A 13,342-nucleotide genomic window follows, 5' to 3' on the forward strand; every position below is an offset into this window, starting at 1 on the left:
GGAAAACAGATCAGTGTGTGAAGGTCTGATTAGGCTTTCTTGAACTGGTAATGTATTAAATCATTCTGAATGTGCCATTTGCCTTTACAATATCCCTAATTGTCATTGTCATTGTGTTGTTTGCTTCATGATGACATCCTGCATGTATAGTCCACCACAGCTGAAAGAATCCCCAAAAAATTGATAGGAGACGGAGAAACTCTCCATATATTATTAAATATCTCACTCATCTCTGGCCTCCACATCGCCCACTGATGTTTGCTCCCGCTCACCTGGATTTCCAGTAGCGTTAGTGTGTGCAATGTTTCCGTTGGAAACTCCACCCAAGCTTTAAAATAAAGCAACACGTGTGGCCACAAGCCTGTCAGCAGAGGCTGAGCATTTGAAGCAAAAGGCTGAATCTCAGCATATATAAGTAAACAAGGCTGAAGCTCTGTTTTCCATTAAACTCATTCATGAATTCAGGAGTTATTTATATTTAAATATATGGACACTGAATCTGCAAAGCATAAAAAAAACTGCCTGTTCTTTCTTCTGGGATACCACAGTGAGGTTGTGAGATTCCCATTTGTCAAACATTTGACCTGATGAAGTTTTTCTGATCAAACGCTTGGCTCCCTGAGCCAATTCTTAATTTTGGCCTGTGTGGGGCCCTCCCTTCACTGTGTTTCCAATAAAAATCTGAATAATCCAGTTTAAAATCATGATTTGATTATCAGTTTTGTTTTGACATTCAGTGGTATGAGCAACATCTATCGTGTGCTGGCAGGACGCCAGCTACACGAGTGTAATGAGCTCCACGCAGAGAAGTTTGTGGGTTAAATGACAGCACTGTGTGTGGACTCAGCCGAGGAACCAGAGTCAGTGTCGGGAGACGTTTATCAGCAAGGCAAAGCTGTTTGTTGCTGTTCATCTTCATTCTCACTAATGCCAAGTTAATTTAGGTCATAACATACGGAGAACACGTATGTCCTATCAGCTCTGTGCTGTGGATGTTTTATAGTTATATTAAGAGACAGACAGTGTTTAGCTGCATACACACCTCAGTCTCCCCTCCACACAGAGACATACACACACTCCAGCTACTGTAGTCACTCTGCCCCACCCTCTCCCTCCCCCTCATCTCTCTGGCAGAACTGAAGGAGGCAGGATTGGGAGAAGACCCAGCTGAAAGGGTTTAGGGTAGCACGACACCAGACTCACCAAAAAGAAGACTTAACACTTAAAATCAGCAGACGTTCAACTGATTTTGTGCGTGTTGGCATCTGTTACAAAGAATAAAGTTCTCTGTGATGCCTAAACACACGTTTAATCACTTTAAGCAGAAAATCAGCACAATGGATGGCCCGTGTCAGGCTGAACATGTGAGAGATGAAGCAGAGCAGGTTGAACAGTGACTGCAGGCTGCATGTGTGTGTGTGACTTTAGAGCCTTTACACTTAAAATCAGGCCGTCAAAAAGACGCTGACGTTCATAATACGATATGCTAAACAAAATCTGAAACTTTATGCACATTTAAACGGCTTTCAGATCCACTTACTTCAGCCTGTGTCAGCTCCACACTGCAGTAGAGAGCCGCCAGCACCAGCAGGGCGCCGGACGGTAACAGCATCTTGGCCGCAGAAGAACCTCCACCTGTCGGCCGCTTCTTGTGCTCTTTCTTCGGGTCGGTCGACTCTTACTGCCGGAGCACGGGCAGCACGTTTGGCTGCATCTTTGTCCAAACCGATGTGAGGGTCCGATCAATGCTACTTGCTCTTGTTTCTGCGGCACCACGCCCCCCGAAAAAAAAAAAAAAAAACCGACCACCCTCACCTATGCAAAGGGACTCAACCCAGCTGATAGCAGCACTTTGGCTTTTCTGGCTAAGGAGCGGGACAGCTCGACACACTTTGCCGTTTTTCTGCTTTTATCTGTGGAGGATTTTTGGTGCCAAAAAGTTACCGGTCACCTGAAACTTCTCGGTCCAGGAAGACGCGCACCTCTGCCGCCCCCCCCCCCTCTCCGTTTGCCCTCATCTGATCATCGGCGACCCAGCTGTGACTGTAAGTAATGAATGATTGCAAAATAAATAAATACAATAACAATAATAATACTGGCATACATTCGAGAGAGTCTAATTTATCAATACATGTGCAGCTTCCTGTTTAACATCCAGTGAAATGGATCTTTAGAAACAGTGCCAGTAACGCACGTTTCGGGGGGGGGGGGGGGGATAATCAGTTATTTATTATCACTGGTTCCATCGTGTCCCCTCAGGTTGGGCAGTCATGTGGTAAAAGCTGCCAAAACGACTGAACCAGCGGCGTGGGATTAAAGTTTGCGGTGCGCAGCAGCGGGACCATGCAGGGGCCGTGGACGCTGAGGTGAAGTCTACATGAGTGTTAGTCGGCCCAGAGCATAACTGATCGATAGTGAATAATCAGTCAATAACTTCCTGCCACTGTGATTGACTGCAGGCTGTTGCTGCTCGGCCTCTGCGTCGCCTTCCTCGCTTCAGGAGTGCGCGCGGTGAGTGTCCCCCAGCCTCTCCACACCACGTGGTGTTGATTTTTTTTTTTTTTTTTGTTTATTCAAACTTAAGTGTGTGTGTTGCTTGAAACTGCAGCATGGTAACAATTACCGTGTGAAAATGAACCCGGATCGTGTCCTCCTGGGTTTGCCTTCCGCGGAGCTGCCCGGTGTGCTGGATGGATGCGTATGGGAGTGTCTGGGTGGGGGAGTTGTTCCAGTGGGAGGGGTCCTGGCTTTCCGTGACAGTAAATATCTCCAAACTCAAAACAGTTTCTTGTGAAATGCCTCATGGTGAAATGTTGCCGTTCGACATCAGTACAGTTCCAGTTTTCTTTTTCCTGTATAGCAAGAGGAATAAACAGAAACGGGATATAATGCAAAGCCACACAGTGTTGAGCCTGGGTTGACCCCCTGACCTGGCAGGGATTGAGGGGTGGGGTTATGACCCCGGAAGGCATGTTGAGCTTTATGATTATTCATTACTTCTTTTTTTTATTTCTGTTTCAGTCATTCAGATTTCAGTGATTTCAGTCAATCACATACAGATAATGACACTAAAGTGAATACATGTGAGTTGTTATGACTACCTGTCTGCATCAAAATGTAAGTAAGTGAGATATTCACTTTGTGTATAAATTATTGAAAATCTGGCTCCAGACCCTGCATAGGTAAAGAATACCAATAATGGCTGGATTCTTTAAAATCAACTTCAAAATAGCTAAATGCATTGTAAAAAAAAAAAATGTCTAAGTATTACTCACATGGCAAAATATACACTAAAAGAGTAACCCTCTTGGAAAAATTCTTTCTGTTGATTGTAACCATCAGTCACTGTTCAGATGGAGTGCACAGAGAAAGGTATCTATTAGCAGTTACCGATCTAACAAACAGCACGAATAGTGGAAACCGCAATCAGCATGGTTTTTTACTACAACGAGCAGTGAATTACAGCACATCTTCATGGTGTTTCCACATCCTGACTGAAATCTCACTGAACGATTACTCAACTTAGGAATGGGATCCCCTAAGGAGCATGTGAATGCAGTGTAGCTGCTGCTGTAATCGTTCCTCCAATCACCACTGGTTGTAAAGTGACCCACTCCTGGATTCATACTGCTAAAATCTGCCGAAATATAGTTTTGGTCATTTCAGGCAAAATGTTTAGCATTTAGAGAAACACTGCCAAGCTAGTTTCTTCCATTAAATACAACCAGAATTCAGTTGGTTTTTAGCACAAAGGCTGGAAACAGCTAACCTCGCTCTGTGAGTTGTGTGGATGTTCTGGCATTGAGTTGTGTGAAAGGGCAACTCTGGACAACTTCATTGGCCTTTTACACATGTAGCACACAACAGCAGATTGTCTGTGCGTCCTCGCCAACTGGAAATAGTTTGGTTTATGTGAGGGCTGGTGCTCGGGCAGAGCCAGGACACAAGGCAGATATCATCCTGGAGAAATCACAGCCTTGTTATTGTTTCTGAATCTCTTTGTATCTCTAATTATACGTGTTCATTATCAATAGAGCAGCTCCATGTGTTTGGTGACATTACACCTCAATCTTATCACTTTGGAAAATACCCTCCGGTCCGTGGAAATGGTTTGTCCATATGGACACTGCGTTTCCTCATTGGTCATGTTTTGCTTTTCTGTTTGTTGAAGCTTCTGCAAGATGTCAGATGTTCAGCAGCTCTGTCAGACATTTAATATCATACACAAGGCTCTAGGATAAAAAAAGTAATTTTGTCTGGCATGATGAAAAGACCCCTTTGTCTCATGCTTTAATCAGATTTGTTCAGGGTTGGATTAAAAGTGCGTGACACACCTCAGGTCCTCTGTGTATTGTGCAGCTTTGCTCAAAGGTGGTGATACTGGGAGACAGAAAGCTAATTTTAATGTTTGGCATCCATGTGCTCTGTTTAGTCAAGTTAACTGCCAAATAAACACACAGCTCACGTTGATAACCTAAATATCTTTCCAACACAAAACAGCTTCAGTTTCTGGATATGGCATTCAACCAACATCTGACTTTTTGAAAATTTCCCCACAATCTGCATTTAAGGAAGTTGTTGAAAGGATAATGAGGATTATGCAGTTTCAGCAGTCCTGAGCTGACAATTAATGAGACTGCTGGAAAGTTAATGTGACATGTAAATATGGTGCAGGAAGCAGTAACTGCTCATGCGTCATTTTATGTCCATCTTAAACTGAATTTCTCAATCTCAGCTGTGTCTAAGAAAATATGTTTCCATTTAATATCACATCCAAATCTGGCCGCTGGGACTGAGTCAGTTCTTTGAACCAGACCCCCGCCTATGTTGTACAGCTCGTTCCCACTGTTTCACTCCACAGGACATTTGGAAAATTCCTGCTCATTGAACATTTCATTCTCAAGATATGTTGCATGTGAGATTCATTTTTTTTATTTTCAAAATGTCACTGTTTTTTTTTTTTTTTTTTTTTTAAGGAGATGTGTGTGTGTGTGTGTGTGTGTGGGGGGGGGGGGGTGATAAATTTCTTGTTGTGTCAAACCTACAGAAAAGCTAAGAGACAGCCGTTGCAATATGTCAAGGTGAAGCCAGGTGTGTGTGTGTGTGTTGGAGGTCTGAAGCAGTGTGACCCATTGGGTGGTTCTGATGTCAGGATACCTCAAGGACTTGTAGGCATCTGCATACTTGCATACCTCTGAAAGTCCCTCCCCCCACACCAATCTGAGCATTAATGTTGAGTTCACACACTGTTTTTCCCCCCCAAACAATCCTTACAAAGCTCTTTCAGCACATTTCAAAACTGCATGTTTCGAAATGCATTGACTCCCATTGTCCTCATTTGAACTGTCTCTATTGTCTATGCTCTCTGCGGTCTTCACTCTGCCTTCACAGCATAGCTACACATAGCTAATGTTGCAGTTTTGTAACCACAACTGATAATGCGACACCTGCCTGCAATTAATGCCATTATCTCAATTCATTCTCACATAATCAATTATACCCCTGTGCCCATCACAGTTTTTGGCAGATGTCCCAAAAGCAGAAATTTCTCAAATTCTCACGAGGAGCAGGGGCTTAAATCCCTAAAATGGCTCCTGCTTGTCAAACTACATGAATCAGTCAGTCAACTAATTGTTTCTCATTTAAAGCCCATTTCAGTGCAGTAATTTGTTATCTGGAGTTTCTGAACTTTAACTTAGATAATCTTTGTTCAGTAAAACAAAACTTTACACAACTACTTTGATCACTGGCTGTGATTACAACCCAAGGCAACACCATATTGCTAGTTTGTTTACATACCAAACGTTGAAGTCAGCTCTGTTGGTAAAACCTACTTTGACCAATATGCGCCACTTTCCAGGGCCCCAGGGGACAGTTTACATGCTCCAACAGAGGATCCTATCTTCTGTGTTTCCTTCTCTCAAATCTGCATATACACACTCTTCTTCACTAATGTCTTTGAACCAATGTGCTCCAATATTGTTTATCAGTGTCCAATGGCAGAGGAACGAAGGCTCTGAGGCAGTAATGTTAACAGGATGTTTCATAGAGGACCCTTTTGGAGGCTTTGATTCTCACATGTTTGCAGAATATACTTCAAGATGTGATGGTAAGAGGTAAGACAGGATGATACTCACAGCGGATGTGTGATTCATGAGAATTTTGTCAATTGACCATGAAAGACACGTTTTTGGCTACAGGTTCGTTCTGTATCTGGAAACTCAGCAGCAATGTCTGCAGAAGAAATTACCCTATTCTCAGCTAAGTGGATGATTGTGATAAATGTTTCTGCATGCTTATTTTTGGCATTGGATTCCATATGGTCAAAATAAATTAAGCCAGGTTTGTTTTGAATATCCATAAGAGAAAAGGAAAAAGCTGAAAATCATGGAAATGCAGTTTACAGTAGTTAAAAAAATATGCCGTTCACTTGGGAAAGTATAAAAGCGCAGACCTGCTTTTTGGATGTGAATGAATAATGTGTGATTAAGGTCAACCAATGGATCAGCAGACACGTGATGGACCTCTCGACGCAATTGTTTTATGGGGGGAGGAAGGCGTGTGTCCGGGGCGAGGGGAAGATGTCTGCCTGTGATAAGGGCAGAAAAATGGCAGGCACATCCCCTGCCAAAATAGTGGCTGTGATATGGAGAGTGTTCAGCTATAACAATCAGGGGAAGAGTCCATTGTGCAGTGCTGCAGGAAGCCACAGCCATGGATGAGAAGCCCATGTGTGGGATTCCCTGCCGCTGATGTGCATATGCACATGTGTGTGTGTGTGTGTGTGTGTGTGTGTGGCAAACGCAAAGGAAGAGATTGAAGCAGCAGTTGCATGCTATGACCACCTGACTGGACACTGCATGCAACATCAGCCATTGCTCGAGGGATAAACCCCCTCTGACCTTTCTGCACTTGAGCTGCATTGTATTTTGCATGTAATGCACATGTGCATGTGTGCGCATGTGTCAATGCATGCACTTTTTTGTTTTCTTAAGTATAGTTTCCTGAGAATTTGTGTTTGTTAGGGTGTGATGGCTTTATGAGAGGTAATTTTGCGGTGGTGATTATTTGATTAGTCCCTGTGGTTAGGCATTGTAACGGTGAGGAAAGGCCTGGTTCAGCCTGGATGTTTGCTCCCATTAGTGTAGAAATGTCACTTTAAAAAAAAGCATATATCAGCATACAATCTTGGACTCAATAGAAGGTAGAGTATTGAGATGGAGGATTAAATCGTCGGTAACTGTGAATGAGATTTTGTTTGCCACTAAAGGATTGCTTGAATTAGTCAACTAATATTCTCCATCATTGGCAGGATGCGTGAGTGTGTGCCATATTTCTTTTTCTTTTCTTGCACGTGCAGAGTCCGTGTGGTTTGTTTATCGTTGGGCCCAGTGAAGTTGGATTTTATGGGAAACATCCTGCGTGGAGAATTGTGTGAAGTGAAAATAGATTATCCAGAGAAGCCTCTCTAAACAGGAAAAGGAAACCGGGTGGAGTTGTGTCAAAGTTGCTTTACAACCCTACTGGACCCCACATAGTTTGACTACTCCAGAGAGCGGTTACCAACATGTATATAATATAATATATATAATAGATATATAATAGAATATAAACCTGGTCCTGTCCACACTGAACATGCAGCAACATGAGAAAGGAATATATATGATGTGAAAAAGCATGACGGCAGTATTGTTTGTCAGATATCTTAGCCACTTCTCTGTTGCCAGGTGTTCACACATTTTTTACATATATATACAGCTATATCTATCTTAGATAGACATATACAAAGGTCTAAGGATAAAGTAAAAGTACAAAGAAATTCATAAACTGTCCATAAAATGCATGTAATCCATATTCCATCTTTGAAGTACTCATAGCTGCGTGCCAGTGGAAATCTACGATCACCTGGATGCTTTGTGGTCTTGACCCCATTTCTGAGCATGTTCTTTAGATCGATGTTCTGCCTTCCAGTGCCATTATTATAGATTCAGAGACCCACAGCTGTCTGTCTGCTTATTTCCATGGCTGTGGTGTAACTCTGGGTCTGTTGCCTTTGTTGACTTTTGAAGGATATCAGGGTTGTATTATTTTGACAATTTAATAACAAGAAAATATATGAAAGATGTTCAATACCCAGGTCAGGATGGTGAAGTGGGCATAGCAGTAGTTTGATTCCCTTTCACTCTTTCTCTCCCTCTCTATTGCTGTTAAAATCTGCTGTAATCATTCAACATATGCAAAATTGATCTTAGAAATAGAAGACAAGCTTGTTTGCTGCCCTCCTGTTTATATAAATGCAGTAGTCACCCCATTCGTCTAAGCTGACCTTTATTTGACTTGGAATAAAGTTTGAAAGTTTCTGGAAAATCCCTATATCATATATACGTATATCCCCCCCTGTCCTTGGCTTTTACTCCATCTCCATCCACAGTGATTAATGTGGGGGCACAGGGGTCCCATCATGCTGTGCTGAACGAATTCCAAAGCCTCTGTGTCCCAGTCCTCCCAGTCCTCCCAGTCCTCCCAGGCATCTGTACAAGCCACTTCCTTTTATAGCATCATTTTGCCCCTGGTCTCCTGTCTTCTGTCCCCTCGCTCTATCTCTCTGTGCATCTTGAAAAGGGGGACACTTGGCAGACGGCCTGTCCTCCCACTCTTTCATTCTTCCTCTCTCAGCTTGTCTCCTTCACGTTCCAGCTCCGTCCCCCTCACACGTGCGCCTCTGCTCGCCTGTCTCTCCTCAGCAGAGGTGAGTTTCCTCAGTGAGCACAGATGGAAGGATTGTTTCAGCTGTGTTTACACAAAGACACTCTAAATAATTCTGCACGTTCTTACGTGCTACTCAGTTCAACAGATGCCCACTAGGTGATTTGATTTCTGAAGTAATTATTTGAATTGGAGTCATGTGGGGGTGTGTGAGACCAGAATGAGGCATGTCCTACAGGAGGCCGTCCACACTGTCCAGACTGTGATACCTCACTGATCTCACTGCTCAGCTTGGTACATTTTCCCTTTGGACCAGAGACAAAGACCATTTATTTCCATCTCAGCTGTGGTCTAATTGATTCGACTGAATTATTTCCTGTCATGGGAAGAATGTTAACAAAGTTAAACACACACTTTGTGATAACATAACCATAACCAACTTTGCCTTCTCTCTCATCTTCAGGCCAACTTTCTTCCTCTTTTAGTCATGCTGGTGGTGTGGCTGTGTGGACAGCCATTTCCAGACTGAATTATCTCAGAAATTATTCCATGGATTGCTTTGAATTTTTGAAAATCTATCCACAGTGCCCAGCGAATGGATTTCCAAGACATATGGTACAGACAGTTAATGGTCTCTTTTAAGTTTTAACTATACTGGTATATTTTCACAAATGGTCTTCATCTAGCACAATCACAATCTTGTATTTGTATACTACTTTGAACTGTAAACTAATGGTATTGTCAGCAATCTGAGCTGTCCCTTTCTTGGGCACTCATAAGCAAATATTAGCATGCTGACCTGCTTCACATCATTATGCTGATGTTAGCAAGAAGCCTTTGACAAGGTTTACTCTGCCCGGCCTCGATTTACACTCTATCTAATCTAATCTAACTGCCCTAAACATTAAGTTTGAGCAAGTGAACATGACTAACTAAATCTAATCAGAATTCATCTCATCCTCGATCCCGTTCAGCCCTCATTTTGGGTGACTTTTTAGATCGTATTTAGAATCCCACTCAGGACATTGCCTACTTATAAACACTGATATCTACAGACCTCTCCTGGTACCGAATGAAAGGTTGGCATCTCAATCTCATGATCATCTATTTAGAGGATTGAGATGAAACAATCCACATAAAGAAGGTCAATTAGGTCGGGCTTTTGGCACCAAAGTCCAGCAGAGCTCCATGTATCCCGCTCTGTAGCAGGAAGCCCTGATTGGAATTGCAGTCCACTGGGAAAAGGAGTTGAGGCTCCGTGTGACCTGAGGCCAGTTGAAACTGAGGGAAGGTCCAGCTGTGTCAGACCCGGGGCAGAAACCAGAGCTGTGTTTATACTGGAGGTAAACCAGAGAAGCACAGTGGGAGTTTCTGCTCTGCCGTGCACCCTTCAGGTCCCTCTGCTCTAGTTCTCATTTCATGTCATGTCCTGCTCTCTGCAGAGTCACCCTGCCCTCCTGTCTTTGCACTTCCCTTTCAATACTCCCTGCATTATGTTTTAGATTGTACATTAGGATAACAAGCTTTAAATACAAGTTGTGTCATTATCATAATAAAATTGCAATAAAGTCAAAATATAATTTTTTAAATTTAATATAGTTAAAAACATAAAACACTGTAAGGAGCAATCTCTGAATTTATTTTAACAAGCAGTGATGTATCAATGAAATGACTGAATCAATGACACAGCTCAAGATTTAAGTTCCTTATCACGTGTTATGAGCTCAGTGTAATTTATGAAGCCTTTAATAGTCCCAGTGCATTTGTTGTTTCCACAGTAAAAGTAACTTTGTGAGATGTTTGCTATTTTTTTGGCCTCATTCTCCCCTCATTTTCATTTTGAAGCTGAAATCTCGTGTCAGCTTTTTTCAGAACCGTAAAGTTATTGTATGTCCCCCTTTTTATGTGTGTAAATGTACTTGTCTTGGGGTAATGAATGCATACAGCACTTAAACTCTCCGACAGGAAGTCAATGGTGGTGTGACAAGAAGCAGAATTAGTTAGAAAGAAGCAATGTTGTAGACAGACTCCACCATTAACACCAGAAAATCTGTAAAATCCATTAAAGCTGGCTGGCAGAACTTCCTTTATCACCTCAATGGAGGCCTTTGGGATGAGATGTTACATTAAGAAATGCCTCATGTAAAGTACACCACTGCCACGGCTGTGTTTGATGTTTTGCTTGTCTTTACTGTTTTGCTTCCTGTTCTGCAAGAGTGTTTGTTTAACACTTGAAATCTGATTATTTGATTGAATTCTATGTCAGACTATTGCCGGAAGGCAAAGCTGGACAGAAAATATAAACTCCCCCTTTTGACATGCTGCCCTACTTTTTAGGCCACGTTGGCCCTTTTGTAAAAATATTACGTTTTATACTGAAAATAAGATGCAAGAAATCAATAAGCGGGTTGAATGTTAAAGTGAATGTGATTTCATGTTACAATTTTAATTATAACAACATTTTAGGTACTTTGCTACAGCAGACTTATATTCTGAAGAAATCTTCCCACACCCTGCATGAGTCACACAGTCAGACAGCAACAATCAGCAGCATGATGTGGTCAACTTTGTCTTTGAACCTATTTCAGTCCCCGCGTTCGCAATGTTTATCATTGCCCACTCAGAGTCACAGGGGTCATTTATGCAGACCTCTGCGTCCTTTTATTTTTTTTATCTGGCCAAGCAACAATGTCTTCATCCAATTCTTTATTTTGTCCTGAGTTCACCAAGGCTGCACGTGGGCAATGTTTAAGACAATAGTCAAGATCCGTCTCTTTGGTCAAATAAAGAGACCTTAAACCAAAGCATCTGAGCTTCCTAATGATCAAATGGATTTAATACATACCGCAAGTACTCTTATGGCTGAAAATAAGGAACATGAGTTTTGCATTGCAGACAGCATCGTGGTTAGCGCTGTTGCCCCACAACAAGAAGGTTGCAGGCTCAGTTCCCCTGCCTGGAGCCTTTTTTTGTGGAGTTTGCATATTTTCCCCGTGTCTGCGTGGGTTTCCTGCGGGTACTCCGGTTTCCTCCATCTGTCCAAAGACATCATGTTTGGGTTAATTGGTGACTGTAAATTGTCCGTAGGTCTGAGTGTGAGTGGTTGTTGGTCTCTGCCTGTCTCTGTGTGTTGGCCCCTCTGCTCAGGCTGAACCTCGCCCTCAACCAGAGTGAGTTGGAATTAGCTTCTGCACCACCGTGACCTGGAAACAGAAAATTGGTAGAAGAGGAATTAATCTTCCTACATGTTTGTGCACCGTCCACAGCGTAGATTGTCCTGACATTGAGTTAAAGTACAGAAATGGATCAGGTTTCCTACTTAAAGCTTCTGTTAAAAGTGGCCAGGTTCTTCAAATCCAGCAATACCATTGAGAAATGGTCTAATATACAATCTATCAATGCGCACACAGACACACACAGTCAACACTTGCACACAAATCAATTTTCCTTTCATGAATAATATACAACATACCTCTAAATTCTGTGTTCACAATATGGGATTAAAAAAAATTCAGTCGCTTCGCTAACGTGATATAAAGAGAAAAGCACATGCAGTTTCTCCTAAAGCACACCGATTATCAGCTAAACTGTGTTTAAAGATGGCAGATGCATGTAAACCTGACCAAATGTGACATAGTTGGCTTGAATATTTGTTTGTTATGACCTAAACTACGTACAACAAAGGTGCTAAATGAGTTGTCTGGTTTAACTGAACCAGATTTCTAAATTGCAGCTAAGGTAATACGGTAAAATCCTTTCAGTCATTCACACCAGTTCAGAATAGCAGCACACTGACAGCTCCAACAGGACGACTTATTGCGTTTGTGTGTCTGTATGTGTGTATGTGTGGCAAGTTACAATCCTTTCATGACAGCAGGTCAGTCATCTCGGGATTTGAAGACAGGGCTCAGACATTCTTCTGGGTCAGGGTCAAGTGTTAAGGCCGTAGGTCTGATCTTTTATTAAAGAAGAGCTACAGCTCTCGTCAAACAGGCCACTTATGGTTCCAGGTTTCGTTGCAGTAGGATTTAGTTTCTGTTGACTCTAATAGCCTTGAGAGACATTATCACAGCAGCCATATTTTACATCTCTCTTCAGATTTATCTGTGTTGTCCCACTCATAGTTTGAGTTAGTGACTTTGTCTCGACCACTCTCAGATCAAACGATCATAGTCTGTCATCCCTGTTCATTTGATACCTCAAACACAGGAGGGGTCACGCACAAACACTGTTTACGTCTTGCTATGTGCTTTTATGTGTGAAAAGTGAGAAACCAGCTCTAAGAAGGAGTTTCTGTCACCTGAGTGATTGGTGTTGCCAGGTCTTGAATGTTTAAACAACAGAGAATAAGAAATGGTGATTTGTGTAACATAGAAAAATACAAAACCTTTATTTTTATTGCATAATCTGCAAACAACATCCCGGCCACAGGAATTTTTTGCTCTTATGTGAGAAACTGTTCGTCGTGCACATCCTGAAATTGCGTTCTTAGTTTGTAAATAATGTGTTGTGATTATACAAAGTCTTGTTGAGTAATTTACCAGGAGAGATGTGGAATTTCCAGCTGTGTGTCAACAACACGGACTCACATCTGCCTCTCTGTGAGGAGACTTTTCTACGCTTTTCATTGATGAAT

At 42.2% G+C, this 13,342-nt stretch overlaps 2 protein-coding genes across 3 annotated transcripts in view; one reads left to right on the forward strand and one right to left on the reverse strand.

Moving 5' to 3' along the window:
• Positions 1-1,752, reverse strand: part of col4a1 (collagen, type IV, alpha 1) — a 32,729-nt gene extending 30,977 nt beyond the window's left edge. The window contains exon 1 of the mRNA XM_029530776.1: positions 1,541-1,752. Coding sequence (XP_029386636.1) covers positions 1,541-1,612 — 72 coding nt within the window. The 5' untranslated portion in view covers positions 1,613-1,752. The remainder of the gene's footprint in view (positions 1-1,540) is intronic.
• A 69-nt stretch (positions 1,753-1,821) lies between these two features.
• The window catches only part of col4a2 (collagen, type IV, alpha 2), a 44,096-nt gene continuing 32,575 nt past the window's right edge, over positions 1,822-13,342 (forward strand). For both annotated transcript variants that reach the window (XM_029530774.1, XM_029530775.1), the window contains exons 1-3: positions 1,822-2,045; positions 2,260-2,366; positions 2,460-2,511. In XM_029530774.1, coding sequence (XP_029386634.1) covers positions 2,344-2,366; positions 2,460-2,511 — 75 coding nt within the window. In that variant the 5' untranslated portion in view covers positions 1,822-2,045; positions 2,260-2,343. The remainder of the gene's footprint in view (positions 2,046-2,259; positions 2,367-2,459; positions 2,512-13,342) is intronic.

This window comes from Echeneis naucrates, chromosome 21, assembly GCF_900963305.1.
Source record: "Echeneis naucrates chromosome 21, fEcheNa1.1, whole genome shotgun sequence".
NCBI lineage: Eukaryota > Metazoa > Chordata > Actinopteri > Carangiformes > Echeneidae > Echeneis > Echeneis naucrates.